Below are 19,127 nucleotides of genomic sequence, written 5' to 3' on the forward strand. Positions count from 1 at the left end.
AGAATACATGGGGATAGTACACTTTGTACATATGTTGATATGGAAAGAGGATCAATGTTTGGGGAGCTACATAGACCTTTAAGGTTTCAGGGTTGGCTAAATTGGCATTTTCACTTTCCATTGTTTTCTCATTAATGAATTAAGAAAGAATGGAACTGTAACGAATATTGATAGATAGGTATGAAAGAATTCTAAATCTGATTTTTTTGGGGCCATATGGATGACGTCATCAGGTTTTATTGCCCCAAATATTATTTTTTTCTATGAGAAAATACAAGACTTTGGTACATACCACTGTAATGAAACTATGTTTTTCATGTGCATAATGATGAAGGCTACAAGCTCTTTTTTGCGCCAATCGATATCTGCTAATGATCTGTAGTTATTAGAAAATAATTGTTTTCATCTAATTAAAAAAAATCATTTTCTAATAATTACAGATCATTAGCAGATATCGATTGGCGCAAAAAAGAGCTTGTAGCCTTCATCATTATGCACATGAAAAACATAGTTTCATTGCAGTGGTATGTACCAAAGTGCTGTATTTTCCCATAGAAAAAATAATATTTGGGGGCAATAAAACCTGATGACGTCATCCATATGGCCCAAAAAATCAGATTTAGAATTCTATCATGCCGATCTATCAATATTCCTTACAGTTCCATTCTTTCTTAATTCATTAATGAGAAAACAATGAAAAGTCAAAATGCCAATTTAGCCAACCCTGAAACCTTAAGATATTAGTGAAAAACAGTTAACTGCTCGTGCTGAATACAACATTTACCATTATCCACGTTATGCAGCAAAATTATAGGTTCAGAGAATGTAATTCATCTCATCATATATATGTTCAAATACGTTGTTTTGGAATGTACATGTAAATACTGTGTACAAATATCCGCAAGTTTACAAGCAAGCCCTTAATAGGTTACTGATATCTTACATGGACATCCTACCGTAACAACAAGTACCAAACTTGCCCCAAAATTTACAAATGCTATCCTTCATCAAAAGAATTAAAACCTGTAAGAATCGAAGTCCATCTTTTGACACAGCACCCCTGTAAGGATGAACTCAGCACTGTAGACATCTGAAAAGTGACGTTGCAGAAAACATAGTGAGCATACAGTATACAACATAATTCAATGTTTAAATCCATGATTATTGTAGATATACAAGTAACATGCAAACTTCCTGTCAATGCCATCATTCATGTATGGCCATGTTGATTAGATTACATTGATGACATTCACACATATTTTGCCCGTTGTCCAAAGAAGTTTTCTGCATACTGTAAATTGTGCGAGCTGCAAAATATTACAAAATGGATACTGATTTTGTAGAATGACAAAGCAGGGTTGGCCAAGTCCACTAGCCCAATTGTCCAGGGCAAGTTAAAGTGCCGATCGGCAAGGGCATGTCCTACCCCACTGGTCCGATCGGTTACGTAAGATTTTTCAATGAGAGAGGTTCTGATATATTTGTAACCTTTCAGAGTCATAGCATCAAGCATTGGTCAACACAGTAAAATAGAGGCAACAATAAAAGAATACCATCGATGGAATTGAAAATACTTGTTCGAAAGTGTTCGAAATACCCATCTGCAATCTGCAATTTGCAGAAGGATTTTCAAGATTGCAGAAGAAAAATTAAACAATCTGCAATTTTGCAGAATGAAAAAATCAGGATTGGGATTCAATGGTTTTTAATATGTTAGCAAACTAGTGGCATTTTCACCCCTACAAGACAACATTAGCTCCTGTATGTTGTCTTGGCATTGTCTTGCTTTTGTTTCCTATTGGACTATCTAAAAGTTGTCTTCACCTCCTTTGCATATCAATTCATAGTTAGGGTATGAAACCTGTATGAAACCTCCAATAGATAAGCTCAGTGTCACTGACAAAAGGTGGATGCTACCTTAAAAATTCTGTTCCCAAAAATCATATACAGTTGCTTATTTGGTGTACCTTTATTAGTATTTTGTGTGGAAGTAGGTGTGATAATAACTAAGTACATTTATGAATTGATTGGTATAATTCAAGCTGTAGTAACCCGTTATGTAGTGTCATGGCAATGTGGATAAAACACTTATGGTGGTATCAGGGAATTATAACTTCCCTGCAGAAAAGGATTATCTTTGCAGACTGAAATTGAAAATAGAGTGAGAGAAATAAAAATCACAGTAATGCTATGCATTGCAAAGCTAAATATGATTTATATGCAAGACATTATTAGGTTGGGAAGGATGTTTGGAGGCTTGTGTGTTTGCAGAAAGTATTTCCGAATTGCAGAAGAAAATTTTGACAATCTGCAATATTGCAGAACACCGGAAAAAAGTATTTCGACCACTGCTTAGACAAATGTCATCTAAATGTCAGGACAAGTGAATTTTAGAAAACTTGTCCCACCCTGCAAAGTCAAGGGAGGAGATTTGGAAGAATTTTGGAAAAAATGAAGAATCTATCAAAGGAATCTTATTTGTCAAACTTTTGTCGTTTTTGCACCTCACATTGGTTTTGGGTTTCCCAGAGGATGTCATCAAATCAACATAACCTAGACAAAGCTCAGATGTTTAAGTATTGTGCACTTTGCATTTGTGAGTTGAATAGTCAAAGGGTGTTACTTTCCATTCTAATGGAACATGAATGACTACTGAAGGAAGGAACAAAAGAGTGAACAAATGAAGGAACAAAGGAAGAGAGGACTACCTTATGATTTACTTTTCTGATGGGCAGAGGAAAAAGTTAGTAAAATCATCATAATTACATGACATTCATAATCTGTTTCTTCACAAGATGAATATCATAGATACAGATTCATGAAACCTTACCGATATTGTTACTGGCATAGTCTGCACACATCTGTACATCACTCTCACATGTTATGATAAAAATTCTGGGTGAACCCTGCAAAAAAAACATCATACAAGAATGAATCCTTGATAATAACACAATTGTGGGTCACACCGCAAACACAAAACAACCGCAAAATATTTGTATTCTTCTCCCTGCCTAATCCTTTGTCTAAGTACTACAAATACATGTAACGTAAGGTTACCAGTTTACGTGCAGGACCAGTTTACGGTCACTTATTGGTGGATGCAGACTTCGAGGTCAATTGTAAAAAAGAAAATTCTCTTGAGTAGGAAAGAAGTACGTTTATATCATCTATGTGTCTTGCCTTATTTATCATATAACTTTGCATCCAGCAAATCACGTCTGAAAAGTCCGACAACAATTTACATTTACGCTTGAGTGCGCACAACACTATTACAGATGACCCGGTTCTGATCGTAATTCTAGACGGCTATTTTCGTCCCCTCTTTAAAATCCAACAAACTCTTTATGAATTGAAACATCACCTCAAACCAAACCTGGAGTTCTTATCTCAAGAATGCATGGTGATTTTATGTATGTTGTCCAAGGAAACCCTTATAAACTGCATAAAAACAAGTGACTGTCCTCGCCGAGCGGGTAGTTTTCGAACGCCATCTTGCATCACGTGACTTGCCCGTTAAAGCTTGGTGCACTGGAGAGCGAGAAATTGTCGCAAGGGGCGCTGTTGGGGCTAATTTATGTGGGGAGGGCACGGCGTGAGCAAGCCACATGTATACTGAACGCGTTTCAAGGCCAGTTCCTATCTATACAGGTGATAGCAACATCCAAATTCGTTGCCATTATTATGAGTAGCATTGTGCAAGTTGTCGAACAGCATGGCGCTCTGAGTGGCGTTCTGTTGGGGCAAAGATGACTTACCGATAACGTTTAGCGTCGATGCAAAGTGGCGGCATGGCCATATGTAAACAATTTATCCATTGTGTTATCTCAGTGAACTACGTGGGGAACTTTTAAGGGAAATGATCAGATATATGTCCTTTAGAAAAATAACCTCATGGAGAAACACCCAACTGACCGTAAATTGGTCACCCTGGAAGAATTCTTGGCTGCAGACTTGTTTATTAAAGACGCTCGTACGGCGAGAAATCCTCAGAAGAAATATGATGCCACACAGAGCTTGACGCAGACCGACTTTGAGGTCTTCCAATTAAGGACAGCTTTTCACTTCCCGGCCTGCGCGCTTTCCGTAAAACGGCATTATTAACAAATCGACCGTAAACTGGTAACCTTACGTTACATGTACGTAGTACACATTACAAATACACAACACATATACACAGCATACATTACACAGTATTGTGATGGACCCAATCCTGGCAACAACAACCCTCTTTACCTGTCTCTGCTGTGAGGCCAACACCCTGTTAACTGCAGGTTTGGTCCCTATGACCTTCCCCCCTGCTGCCTCCACTATGGTCTTCATCATGTCCAGTCTGGGGATGACGTTTGGGGTCATGTAAAAGCAAGTGTCCTGTAAAACAAAGGAGTGTGTTGGCACAACTGCAGTTATATACATTTTTTAACACATTACCCGTATTTGTACAGTTGTGTAATTGTGTTCGGTTAGGATGGAGGGCGTCTACATCAGAGCTTTATAACCATCCATAAACAGGGACAGGGGGCACCATAGACTATCTGCAACTTATGATCCACTGCTCACTGAGTCACGTGTTCTAACTACATAACGTGACATCACAGAAGCAGTGGATTTCTTATTCCTGGACAAAGACTGAAGTCGATCAGTCAAAAATTGGGTTTACTGAGTCCAATTCTTTTGTGTTGGTCATTGCAGTTCAACTTTATTCAGAATGAATTCTACCAACACAGATGAACTTCCAAGTTATGTTCATCAATATGCAGATGCTGCAACATCCAACCCATGTAAGACGGGGAACAACAGATGCTAAACCGGGTAGTAAAGTGTGAAGTGAAGTGAAGTGTTCACAGCACAATGTACCTTGAACAGTTTCTGGACCCGTGCCCTGGCCAGAGACTCCGCCAGACTGAAACCAAACTGGGCTTCCTGTTCCTGATCCACCAGGGTGTGCATCTTCTCCTCTGGAAATCAACAGAAAAGGGCATCAGATTCTGATATATAAACTTTAGATGTTTTCCATTTGTTGCAGTTGAAATGGTAATACACCACACCACACCACACACACACACACACACACACACACACACACACACACACACACAATGCTGGTTCACCTTTATCTGTGGGGTAGCTTATATCCATTGTTATTTCAAACTACAATATTTTCAAATACTGATAACGTTTATTTCCTTTTTAAAAATATTGCATTTTGAAACCACTGTCCATTGACTCGATATCCGTAATGACCCCATTTTAAATACAATGGATATAGGTTTCCACGCGGAGCAAGATGAACTAGTGTTATACCCCCCTCACATGTAGCGAAAATCGATCGGACGCAAGTCTGCGAGCTCTAAATTATGAGGGGGCATGACTCTGACGGGAAGGGGGGAACTCTGGGGGGTATTACACAAACAAAAACACACGTTCTCTCTTAATCTCTCTCTCTCTCTCTCTCTCTCAAATACACATTAACACACTTGCAGGTAACAACAACAAACTCCAGATCTCTCCTTACCCACGAAGCACCTGCGCTTGAAGCTGTCCTCCACCCAGGCAGGTGAGACGATGAACCTGCAGCTGGAGACACCTGACAGGAACTTGACCGTCCGCAGCACCTTGGTGGACACCAGGTGGGTGCACTTGTGGATGTTCTCTGCAATCTCTCCACCAATCAGCTGCACTTTCTGTAAGGGAACAATGATAAAAGACTTTAGCTAATAGCCAGGTCATTGGTCAAGGTCATAAATTTATCTTTAAAAAGAGTTACAAACAATTCGTATGTGCATATTACAGGGCTCGAAATACTGGATGCATGTGCACCCAGGTGCACCCAAAATTGGAGCTGTGCACCCAGATATTTTTTTAGGTTTATGTATGTAAAGAAATCAAAGTATACTAGTATATTCTTTCATATTCTTGACATCTAAGTGTTAGAAAGATAACAAAAATATCTGTCATGGTACTTGTTTAAGAATTTGATAGATTGTAAATAAGTTTTGCTATTAGGTTATTACTTAAATTCAAGTGCTGCACCCAACAAATTTTTGGTGCACCTAATTTTTCAAGCTGGGTGCACCAGTGCACCTAATCCCAAAAATGAATTTCGAGCCCTGATATTACTATAAATGCATTTAACTTAGTGGAGATTAAGTTTTTGGAGAAAATGGAGTGTCCATGCATGTGGTGGTTTTGAGTTTGTGGTTGTACTATATCAGGTTTCGTAATACAAGCATGCAACTTGCAATTTGCATGTAATTTTCACGTAACAATATTCAGAATTTTGCATGTTGAAAATACCTGGGCTGTACTGAAAACAATGAGAAATAAGACACCACACTTTTACACAAACCTACTTTTTATAAATGTTACAACAGATATAGATAGGTCAACCTATGGATAACAGTGCACTGTGCTTTCTTGCAAATTCTTTTAAATCAACTTTTCTTTCTGGGATTGTCAATAAAATCTGAAAATGTTTTTTTTCCGATATTAAGACCTGCGGTCTACACTCTAGTTTAAAAGGAACTCCAGGCTGCTTACCGTTGTGAGGTCGTTGACACTTGCAATGTCCAGACCGGTGAAAAGCACCCTGGGAGTTTTCTCGGGAGGAAGTCTCCTGTACGGCTTGATGGGTTCGTTTCTCTGTCGTTTGTTGGTCCCGTTCCCGTCCTGGGAACCTTTCCGCTTCGACTTGGGCGGAGATGGCGTGAAGAGGACGCGGTTCCTGCTCAGGTTCTGCAATGCATCCTGGGATAGCTGCAATGCTGTCGTCCAAGGGCCTACAAAAAGTATGATTTTCAGCTCTAATTGGTTCTTAGTAAAAGCAACTGTGTTATATTAATGAACAATAGATAGGAATAACATAAAGATCGGTGCATATACAAATGTATAACATTTCCACTTCTTGTGCTTAATGTTTTACATTATATCATGATACCTGTTTGAATGTCTTAGGAATGTGAAATATACCCCTAGCCATGTAATTGGGTATATTGTAGTGAAGTGTAGAGTCCAGCCTACTACACCTGTAATTTTGAAAAATCAGGTCTCAAAATACTGGGGGCATATGCCCTTTTTTGTGCCCTCAAAATTGGAGCAAAGGACCTAAATAGGTGCAGTTGAGTAAGGTTACGTGAAAGAATCTATTGTACATGCATGCAGCATAATAAAAAAAAAAAAATACAACTGTTACCTGCTTGAATTTGTAAACATAGCTATAGTTTCCGTTCATCGAAATTTGCCAGAGCTTTTGTATATACGTGTCTCTAAATATATTCAGTGCAAACAATTTTTTAGGTTAGGAATCAAAATAAATTTCAAACCCAAAAATGGATTAGAAAATAGAATATCCCGGACGTGTACTCTAGTACACACCCATGACAGCTTTAACATAGTGATAGTCCAGCTGGAAAGGTTCGCTAGCGGAGAAGTTCTGGTACTTGGGCAGCCCCATCTGTTTGATGGCGTCAAAGTTTCCCAGGATGATGTCACTGAGCCACTGGACGTTCAGACATGGCGTCCTCCACTCCAGTGCCTTCTTGTGTTTCTCTCCCTCAGGCCTACAGGGGAGAGAAAGGGTACTGTAAATGTTAAAATTGATATCAAAATTGTCATGTTTTTTTTTGGCAGAGACCTCTTTGTGTTGGCGTAACGATTTGGAGGCTACCGATGTTGTGCCCTTGAAAAAGGCACTTAACACCACATTCCTGACTACACCTAGGAATCAAAATGGGTACCAAGGTCACACACAATGGGTCCAAATTCAACCTTGACATTTGACTTTCCAATGCCTACATGTACCCAACGCCTACATGTACCCTACTAATACTATTTAGATATTTTTTAAAATATCATTACAATCCATCCAGAGCTTCTTATGTTGTGCTGACTTAATATATATGGAAACACATATAGACACACACAAACACACATTGACATGCCCAAAACAATACCTACATGTATGACAATGGTAAGTCATGTAATTAACATCAATGACTTGTACTACTGATTCCTAATGATTCCCTACCTTTTACATATGAGTACTGTGTTGAAACGACTGAAGCTGCCCGTGTACTTGGCCCCAGCCAGGGATATCATCATCTTCAGGTTCTCTCTGTCCTGGTCCACAAACCCTGTCACTGCAATAATCTGTGAAACAAACATGGACAATTAACATTTAGTTTTTTAGGCTCCGCTCCAAAAGTGTTGCCAAAATAGAAATATTTTGGTCATTTCTGATGCATGACTGCAAATAAAAGCAATCTACAAAAAGTACTTAAAGAACATACTTTAAATGCAGATTCTGAAATGTTCGTGGTTTTCGCGGTGGCCACTTCACCACGGACTTAAAACCACCGCAAACATTTTCCCATTATAGTATGTGACCACAGTCTATGGTGCTACCATGAACTTAAAACCACTGCAAACACTAGTACTGCATTTTCCCACTACCACGAAAGTAAATCCAACGACCTTAAATGCATTTACAGTAATCCTGCACCAAGGTAGCATTGCAAAAAAACAAAAATAAGCAAAACAAATTGATCTCCACATTAAGTTATTCTGCCTCATCAGCCAAATAATCAACAAATCCACAACGAACAAACAACAAAAACCACCTGTCCGTTGCATGGTTTGATGCTGTGTGGGAATGGAGTAGGCAGGTGTAGAGCTTTCCACGGTGGGATCATCTTCTTAATGGTGAGGACATCGTTCAACCAGTACGCTGTTACGCACCTCTTACCGTCCTGCTGGGCCTAAAAGTTGTGAAAAAAGGTTTCAGTTAGGAAATGAACCTTATAGTTGTCCACAAAAGGTTTCAGCTAGGAAAAGACCCTCACAGTAAAAGTCTGTTGGTGTAGTGATTGTATTGCATGCAGTATGTCTTGGGCTCGTATTCCCTAACAAGTCATACCATATAGTTAAGAGGTAAAGGTAGTCCCAAAGAGGCCGTAGGGGCATTGGGTTGTTATCCACTGTGTCTTGGGCACGGTATTGGAGCCCATCCCTCTACTTCCACCGCTTTCCTTACAAAAATAAGACAATACCCTACTTTCTTGAAGCAGCAGACTGTCATAATGTTCCAGAATATACCACACAAGATGATGGTTTGATTGTTTAATTTATTATCATTCAACACATGTAGTTCAACAGTTTTATGTACATTTTGCCACCTATTGTATCCTTTACAATTGTCGTGCAATAAAGTTCCCCTTCTTCTTTTACAAGTACTTCCCCAACCAAACTCAGATACCCATCTTTACACTTGGTGGAGTAAGGAAAGTCCTGTACAGTACCCTTCCAAAGGACAAAACATCTACAATGGACCTCTCACCTCACCTCACCGGTCCCATAGCCCCACCTCACAATGGACCACTAGGAATCAATCCAGTGATATCTCAACCGTGTGTCTGCTAGTCAAGCCATTTTCACAGCTATCAAGCATTTACAAAGTTTAAAGATTACAATTCTGTGCTGTCATCTTATACTTACTTGTTTGAAGAACGGGCTAGCCTGGTTGTCACACAGTAAATGGGTGCACCGCTGGGAGTAGCCAGGGTCCACAAAACCACCATGCTGGTGCACCACCTAGCAGAAGGAATAAGTACTACAATCACTTCATGCCAATAAAATTTGTAACATCATAACAAACCATTCATTCATCCAAGTCTACTAGAAGATAAAGAGGAGAGCTATATGTCTGTAGATGTACCCACCCTAGTCCAAGTCTCCAGCTGTGCAGGTAACACCTGTTCCTGGTAGTCAACTATCACAAAGATACAGCCCAGCAGACAGGTGTCAGGAGGCACTGTGGAGAGGAAAGTTTACATTACAATCGTATATGGTCTCATGCCTGTATTACTCCGAGTGGACACTCTCAAAGAGTCCCTTCCAAAGTATAATTGGTCCCCCAAATTGTGTGTTTATATAGATGATAAATTCCCTTTCAGCATTTTTTCACCCAATATAAAAAGAATTTGAGATGAAAGCTTGTGTGTTTCTGACAGGATTGGGTAGGAAAATTTTCAAGTGAGTATGGGACGTGTATGTTTGATGGCCCTGAACAATACTGTCAGGGGCTAAAGACAGCAGAGTGCCTCTTGCAGATAGTAAATAAGTGCAGTTATAGATGTCATAAAAATCTATTTTCAAAAATGAAGTAAAGTATTCCTACTTAGCCTTCATGCAATTTTCTCCTTATACTATATGTGGCTTGCGCACTTTGACATGGTTGACTATAGGAGGCACTTACCGTTTATCTTGGGATCATGACCATGATATTCCAGTAACTCCCCATCCCCCTTCAGGTAGGGAGGGGTGTCATCGAGCTGGGAGATCTGGATAGTCTCGTGAACCTGTTGGTACCAAAAATTTTTTTAAAAGTATTTTATTCAATGTTTTGGTGACCATAGTGAGGTCTGTGTGGCGCAACAGCTAGAGCGTTTGACTTGGAACCAATAGGTCCTGGGTTCGATACCCACCTTTTCCTGACCCTGTGCCTTTGGGAAAGGCACTTAACATGATAGACCCACCACGATGGTGGAGTGACACCCAAAGAGGCAGTTTGCACTGCAGCATACATGTAGGTCTTGCTGCTTACCGATACGGTCCCAAAGAATTTTGATATTCCGTGACTTGCCAACCTGATGAAACTGTTGACAAATCACTCCAACTGGTGCTAGTCAACTAATAATCATCCATATAACTGGATGATTATCAAAGATGATAAAGATGGAAGGATGCCTACTAACTGCACTACACATTATGTTCATAGTTAGCGATTCTACAAAAGTATATGTAGCCAAACTATTCTAAGTTGATGTATGGGTAGTAAGCCATTGTGTATTGTATTTTTTTAAAAGCTTTCTAATTTTAGTCAAAATCATGCAAAAACAGTCCTAAGAATGCACTCTGACCTATCCTATAGCCACATTTATACCAGGTAGGGGGTGCAGCCCCAGCCTATTCATTGTGAAAAGAATAGAAATAGATGTAGTATGCTATTTTCTTTCTATTGATTCAATCATAATTACCTTGGTAGAGTCACGTGGACTGAGAACAAGTTTCGTTCCACTTGCGTCGATGTGACCACTGTTCGTGATGTCTCGGATTCTCCTGTTGGTAAGCAACGGCGACTGGACCCTACCAAGTGACCTGTGATCAGGGGGGGTCTGATCACAAGAACTCTTGTTCAACAGATTCAACAACCTTGGTGCCTCCAACTTCTTCTTCCCATCTAAGCTCAGTCCTGATTGGTCAAGTCCTAGCATTGCTTCACCCTGATTGGCTGAGGATGGGAGAGTGTCCATGGGTTCTTCTTCTTCTAGATTGGCTGGGGGAGGTTCTTTCTTTTCTTCCTTGATGACAAGCCTGGGGTGGTATTTTTCTTCCTCTTGTTGTTTTTTCTGAGCGAGACTGTCGACAATCCAATCTGGCGTGACAACTTTGATTTTGGTGTGTTTTAGTGCACATTCATATTTTGCCTGAAAAAAAAAATTTGAAATGATTATGATGTTTACATTTCAATGTTATCTTAGTAATTCTCACAAAGCTATTAAGAAAAGTGTTCAAAGCTGCCTCTAGATAAAAACTACATTTCAGACAAAAAATGTATCCATAATTTCCTTTTATCAAGACATCCTATTAAATTGCGTAATCATATTTCACAACTCGAAAAAGGAAAGAAAACACATAATGCTTACTTTTACACAGTCTAGTCTAACAAACTACTGCTGTTTATTCTTACTCAAAGATATAAATGATGACCATCCCCTCCAGCTCTGTCCTGTCACTTGCTACACAACGTAATCCAACACAACAGGGTGTCTACTATTTACCAGTCACCATGGTGACAGCCATCCTCTATGGGTCATTGACCTTAGTTTGAACAGAAGAGGAAGGAGAACAAATGAAGCAAAAAGGTAAACACTAAAAGTTCCATGTATATCCAAATCTTGAGGAGTTCCACAGGAGGGAGGTCGTGAACTACTAAGAGTAGAAGGTACAATAACCATCCTTACCCCCTCAGGTTTGGGTGTGACTAAGTGTGTACATCTCTTGTTAAAGTTCAGTTGACAGTTCCCGCCATAGAAGGTCACCATTCCCCACAGTGCCTTACGGTCCTCTTCTGGAATCTGTAAATGACAAAGATTCTCCGATTAATAAACACAACTTCACAAGAATACTGTAGTCTGTACAAAGATACTAACCTTTCTTCCAATATAAAGGTATACATGAATCAAATTTTCAACGACCACTGTCACCTTCTTCAGGATCAATCCTGATGACCAATCACTTCAGAACGTTAACTCACTTGAGTTTCCTGAAGAAGGTGACAGTGGTTGTTGAAAATTTGATGCGTGTATACAAATGTACCTTAGTATTGGAAGAAAGTTTTTGTTATAAGAAATTGATACCAACTGGTAGAAAGATAGTCTTGTCTTGCTGTACAAACCTGGTGCATTACATTTAAAGGCAGTTTGCAGGTTATGAAAAAAACAAACAAACAAGCCATAGGGAATATTTCAAAAGATTTTCTCACCTGTGACAAACATAAGACTAGACCTGAGAAGAGTTTGTTGTCCTCTGGAGTGAATGCCTTGTGACTGAGACATGTTGTTAAGGAATATCTGAATAGTTTAAATCTTTGTCATCAGGCACTCCTTAAATTACATTCTATAAGCATATGATTCCTACTGTACAAAACAAGCTAAACTAACATAACAGCAATTCTCAAGTGCTACGGTCCCATTTGGACAAAGGGGCCCCTCCAAGTACTTTTCTGCACTTACATGGCCTTGTGGGACACCCTGCAGGTACCAAGCCATTTTGGGGCACAGCTAGGCCCCCCGGATTTTTTAAACTTAGAATCAAACCTGGACCCGGCAACAAACAGACGCCATGACCTAATCATGAAAATCACTACAGTTACCCCCGCAGTTTCCGACAGTCCATCAGGACAAATCTGTGGCCTCAGAGCCAGGTTGGGCTACAACACATATGGGGACAGGAGCGAATGTGACCATGCATGTAGCATAGGTAGAAAACACAAAAGGATACGGTAGAAGACGTCCACATCTGGCTGACAGGGTCACCCATTTGGGCTGGAAAAGAGAATAAGAAAAGTCAGTCAGTATAACATTAATATTTCCATCATTCTACAACACACATAAATCAATTGATGCATTTTAGGCAAAGGGGTTTTGCATTATAGCTATATTCCCATGCCCCCCACCCCCATTGATTGGTTCCACCACTCACTTAAAATGCCATCATCCTCTACATGTGTATTTGTTTAGAAAAACCTGATAGCATGGTGGCCTTGTGGTTAGGGTTTTTGAATCTGAGTTCTAGTACCTAGCAGACTACAATGTTGTGCCATTGGAAAAGGCACTTTACATCAATTTCCACACTTCACTAAGCACCTAGCTTCGGCTCTGATAGGATATCAAATGGACATGAAAGTGACGTCTACTAAGTGAAAATGATCTCGGACCAGTTTACCTCACTAAAGAGTTATTCTAGTGGTGAGTGATGCTAAGAAACAAACAAAAAAACAAACAAAAATGGAAAGTTGTTACCGTAACGACAGGGAGATCGTACACCTCTCTCGCCTCGCTGACTTCTGGGTAATCTTCGTTGTCTGCGATGACGTGCGTAGCGAGGTCCGTCAGGTACGAGTACTCCTTCCCACCACCCTGGCGCAACAATTTCTGTACCTGTTCATAGACCAAAAATATCACTGTAAATGCCTTTAATCGCACAGTGATTTTATTTTGTCGAAAGGAGGAAATGCAGTGTTTGCTGTGTTTTTTAGTTCACAATAGAACTATAGACTAGAATAGTCACATACTATACAAAAATAGAAACCCAATTTTTTTAAGTTCACAGTAAGCAGTCACCATGTACATAAAAAATAATAAAAATTTCAATAATGGAGGATGCAGGAATGAGTTGATGGGACCAAATTACATGGATTTACAGGGAGAACGTTAACATTCGAATGCATAGTAAACAAGATACCAAAGGTTTCATATCTGTGTCAATTATTGAGAGTTTTTGTGAATTTCTTGTTTTATTCATTAATCTAATGTCACTTTTTTGCTAATTTTGTCTATGCATATTCATGCCTGTGGCACCAAACCACAACCCTTTGACATCCTGCAAGTCTCCTGTTACACCATATTCTTCCTCCTTCCTACATGTACCATGGAACAAAGCAAGCAAAAACTTGCAAACAAACCAAGACATCATACCTCTCTTTTCACTAACTCAAACAGGTAAAAAAAAGCAGGTAGTAAATTATACAAATAACACGTTACCAGGGTTCGAAATACACATACTTAACTTGCAATTTGCACATAATTTTTGAGATTTGCATGTAAAAATATTCTGAACTTGCAATCTTGCATGTTGAAAATAATTGGCCTATAGTTAAAATACTGAGCAATTAGACACTCTTCTCTTTGACATAACGACGTATGGACGTTTCTTTTTCCTTCCTTGTTTTTGCCGGTAACTTTCTCCGGTAGCTTCACTAGATGTGATCAAAATTTGCCAAGTCAAGCTAGCCAACGGTCGTCAGCTGGCGTTATAAATAATCAAATTTGGCTTTGCTGCAAACTTTCATGCTGATTATGTGAATATCTTTCCAAAATTTTAAGTTCTATCTATATTTTTATGCTCTGATTTCTGTCCGTGAACAGTCAAAATTATTATCCATCCTGAGCAGCAAAATTCCGCCAAAGGACGGAATGATGGATGTTGGCAAGAAAATTGCAGTATAGACTAGTTGTACTTTGCATGTAAATTTTTCAAATTGCACTTAAAATTTTTGCCAACTTGCAATTTTGCATGTAGCAAAAAAACGTATTTCGATCCCTGCGTTACGTACATTAAAATTTATAACAAAATCATAAATGTTGCAGCAGGATCTAAGGTCTAAAGTAAAACCAATGAGGTTAAAAATGGTTCACATATTCTGAATATCTCACACGAGTGTGCAGAAAAAAGAAAACAACTTGCAAATGTGTTCATGAACACAGTGCACGGGGAGGTCGGATTGTCAATGGGTTGGTAACGTAATTATGTAAGATTTGTGTCGGATTTCCACATTCAGATTTTCCGATGTTGGATCCGACAGAAATCCAGAAATCAGGCCAAATCAATGGCGCCCGCCCATTGTTTTTCCGTCAGTCTTCCGATGCGTTCCCAATAGATGTTGGAAATGTGTCGGTTTTAACGCACCGACTGGAGGTCACTTGAGGTCATGACAGGCGCCAGGCCCCGATTAACAGGATAATGTAGGAATATCTCGATATGAATAAACGAGCTACAGAGTTGATACTGTTTTGTTGATTACATATTTCCTTTTATGTTACATTTTTTAACTAGGGTAATTTAACAATTTTTTTAGGATGCCCACTTTTTGAAACCACTGTCACTTTCGGTGGCTAGTTGACCAGTGCATTATGTTGATCATGACTAATGTCGTGTATTCCCATTCTTCAGGTTTGTCAATACCGTCAAAGTTTGAGGATGGAGATGTGCTGTCACAGAAGAACCGATTTATCTTATATTATCTATTGATTTATCCGTTTTGTTCCTGTTGAGTTTGATTTCCTGTTAATTTATTAATGTTTCACTGTTTTTCTCAAAAGTTTGTTTTGTCACTTTAACACTAACTCTCTAATACTAACACTAATCTAGGAACTAACACGTTTCGAAAGTTAACATGAACTCAGCCAAAGACAGTCCACACAGACTATAGTTATTAACAAGATAATAGACTGGATATTATCACTTGATAAAAAAGACAAAGTCAAGCATTGGCCAGACCATACGAGTAGAAGACGGATCAACCTGACATCGCTATGGAATAAGCTTCCTCGGACTTGCTTCCCCATGGGTACAATCTGAAACTGTTTAAGACGTTCGGACTACCGGTGGCTGACTTGGTAACGGTGTACTGTGGATTTATCAGGCCTATTCTGGAATATTGTGCACCAGTGTACCACAACAGTCTTACAAGCAAACAGACCGCAACCTTGGAACTTGTACAGAGACGCGCCTGCCGAACAATCCTCGGGCGTAACTACACTGACTACTCATCAGCCCTGCAACAGTGCGGACTTGAAACACTGGAGGAAAGAAGAACCAACCTCTGCCGAAGGCTTGCATCCAGTATGCAGAAGTCAGAAAGAACTGCACACCTGTTACCGCAAACCCGTGGTCAGACGCATGGCCGTAACCTGCGGAATTCACAAACACTGACCGTACCTACCTTCCGCACTACAAGATTCCGCAACAGTCCTGTACCATCAATGCTAAGGCTTCTCAACGAGAAAAAATGACAATGTTTATGAACTGTAAACTATGTATGCTTTTATTCATGTTAAATGAACTATCCACTTAAACAGCAATTCTCTCCGAGATCATTTGTTTTAAAGTGCAATCACGTGCTAGAAATTGATTGTGTATGTTAATTATATTAAGTAAGTATAGATTTTAATGTACAAAAAGTCACAATTCAGCCCCTGGCTGCCAGTACTTTGTTTTACTAATAAACCATTTTTGATTGTTTGATTGATTAAGTCAAGGGTTAACAGACATCTTTCACAATACAGTATTATAACCCAAAACGTTTGAGTGGCTCCATGAGCCTTTGCGGTGAATCCTATATATATATGGCCTCCTTCGGTCATATGGCCTCCTTCCCCCCCCCCCCCCATCTCCCCAGGTGAATCCTAAGTAAATAAAAAAAAAGATAACCACTGTCCGATAATTGGTAGTATTTTTTCTGAATCACCGTAGTTTAAAAATACTGTGCGTCGAAATGGGTCCATGAAAGCCATGAAGATATTTTCACGCAAGTGGATGACAAAACGATTTTATAAAAGATGTGTCATCGGTAACGGCCATGAAATGCGCTTCAAGTTTCTGCCGACGTTTTGCATCTTCCGCAATACGTCCTGCAATCTTCCGCAGAATTAGAACACGTAACGTTAAAAAAAAATTCTGGACGTCCCGCAATCATCTGCAAAAATTGTATGAAAGACGCCAGAAGGTTTCCGCATACGCAAGAGATATGTTGCACATGTACATAGTACAATAGTAGTTGAAGGTAGGAGGTCCATAACAGATCAGTCAGAAAACATTTTTATTTCCCAAACAAAGGTGCTTTAATCAAGAAAGTGTGGTGTTCATTTTTTGGTCCATCTATCTATGATAAGCAACTGGGTTGACGGCTCAGCAATAGAAAATGCTCATTAACTGGACCTCATTAACATAATTTATCAAAAGGCTTGTATTCATTGAATTGCTCTGATAATAAACATGATTTGTGAACAGGTTTGGCGCACGATGAAATATACGCAATTGTTCTTGTCAAAATCACTTAAATCAGTTTCTTTTTGTACAGTTTTGTGAAAAGGTTATGAAATGGCTATTTTAAGAACCACATTCAAAGTATGCAAGCGTAGACAACTTAGTACATGAGTGGTGTGTACATCCTTGAGTTTTCAGGACCTCATTAACATAATTTATTAAATGTTTTTATTTATTGAATTCCTCTAATAATAAACATGTTTTGTGAATGGGTTTGACGCACCATGAAATATACGCGATTGTTCTTGGCAAAATCACTTAAATCAGTTTCTTTATGAACAGTTTTGTGAAAAATACATAATGTAACCATTTTATAAACCACATTCTAAAGTATGCGAGCATAGACAACTCTGCATGAATTAAGTGTTCCACATCACCTGGGGTAGCGTACAGTGTTAGCAGTTATTCACGCTGATGAAGTTAATCTGAAGTTAGCTTGGTCGCCTGGATCGCCATCCTGCTGGGGGAAACCTTCGGGCCTACCCTATATACCTTTCGGGGAGCTGTCCAGTTTGTCTTCAGACTGACTCTAGAATTTGTTTTGTTTGTCTACCCCAACAAAAAGGGAGTCAAAACAAACTCCTTGGTCAAACCAATGTGTTTTGCCCTTCGGGAAAACATTAAAAAATAATGTCGCATCAAGGGGTCAAACCCACATTTTCTGGGTTCAATGTGATCGCCTGAAGTTACCTTTTTTCTTTAATTATTCATATTCTTAACGCCACAGCTGAGAAAACAAAACAAATCGCGACGATCACGGATGTCAATCATTCAGTAGCCATGGTAACCAATAAAGAAGCTATTCGTCACTCAGTGGCGTTGCCATGGCCACATCCAAGCGGGGAAATCCCATCTGCCACGTTCGTTAACTTGTTGTCTAGGTGACCTGCATCGGAACTCTGTAGGAAAAAAAACCCGACATGAAACCATTAACTGTCGTCGGAAGGCCATCAGATTAATGTCGGAAGTTAAAAGTCCATCGGATAAGTGCCGTTATATCATTGGAAAATCGACATTGGAATACGGTTTTCCTACGAAAATCCAAAGGGCAAGACGGATCACCGTAAATTCCAACGAAAAACCATCATATTCCCACATGCACGCGCCGATGTTTTTCCGACATTTTTTCTTGGGTAAACCCCACCTCCCCGTGCACTGTGGAATGATAAAGGAGGTTGTTTTCAACCTCTTCGGAATGATGAACATGTATAATTTTGCATCATTTCCACGCCGCGACGACAAATTTGACGAGGAAACCTTCGTGTCACATAAAGACAATTGTTCAATTGATGTTAAAGCAGGTGTTTTAGTTCTACATCCTACGTTTTATGATAAAAAGAAACTTGTAAGAAAACCCCGCGAAAGACAAAGCCCCCCTCCCCTCACCATCCAAACACCAAGCGTTCCAAAATACACACGATTTTCTCACCTGATCGCTGATGTTGCCGCATAAGAAGTACTTCACTTCCTTAAAGAAGTCACCAGGAACCGTCAGGTCTTCCGATCCTTGCGATTCGGACACCATTTTGGGGAGAAACGTGAGAAAATCTGCAGAAAGTCAAGCTTATCTTTCTCCCGCCAAATTTTCTTCCACTTAGGCTACACGATTACATTTTCAGGGATATCCATGATATTTTTTTGGTAACTCAAGATATGAAAATCGATACATTTATTTAGACATATATGAATAAAATTTGATATAAATTGAAAGGTAATCTATAGAAATTACGTTGTTCGTTTTACTA

The 19,127-nt window shown here is 39.4% G+C and overlaps 1 protein-coding gene across 1 annotated transcript; it reads right to left on the minus strand.

The window, feature by feature from the left end:
- Positions 1-768: 768 nt before the first annotated feature.
- On the minus strand, positions 769-18,985 carry LOC118411484 (PAX-interacting protein 1-like). Its single transcript, XM_035813771.1, has 18 exons — positions 18,812-18,985; positions 13,578-13,715; positions 13,057-13,100; positions 12,539-12,602; positions 12,018-12,131; positions 11,031-11,480; positions 10,250-10,352; positions 9,714-9,805; positions 9,490-9,585; positions 8,616-8,753; positions 8,024-8,145; positions 7,372-7,556; positions 6,538-6,776; positions 5,513-5,681; positions 4,855-4,955; positions 4,234-4,368; positions 2,831-2,906; positions 769-1,090 (listed from the first exon to the last, which is right to left on the minus strand). Exons 1-18 carry the CDS (start codon positions 18,905-18,907, stop codon positions 1,017-1,019), a joined length of 2,436 nt encoding a protein of 811 aa, XP_035669664.1. The 5' UTR covers positions 18,908-18,985; the 3' UTR covers positions 769-1,016.
- Between the last annotated feature and the right edge of the window lie 142 nt (positions 18,986-19,127).

Source organism: Branchiostoma floridae, chromosome 3 (genome assembly GCF_000003815.2).
Source record: "Branchiostoma floridae strain S238N-H82 chromosome 3, Bfl_VNyyK, whole genome shotgun sequence".
NCBI classification, from domain to species: domain Eukaryota; kingdom Metazoa; phylum Chordata; class Leptocardii; order Amphioxiformes; family Branchiostomatidae; genus Branchiostoma; species Branchiostoma floridae.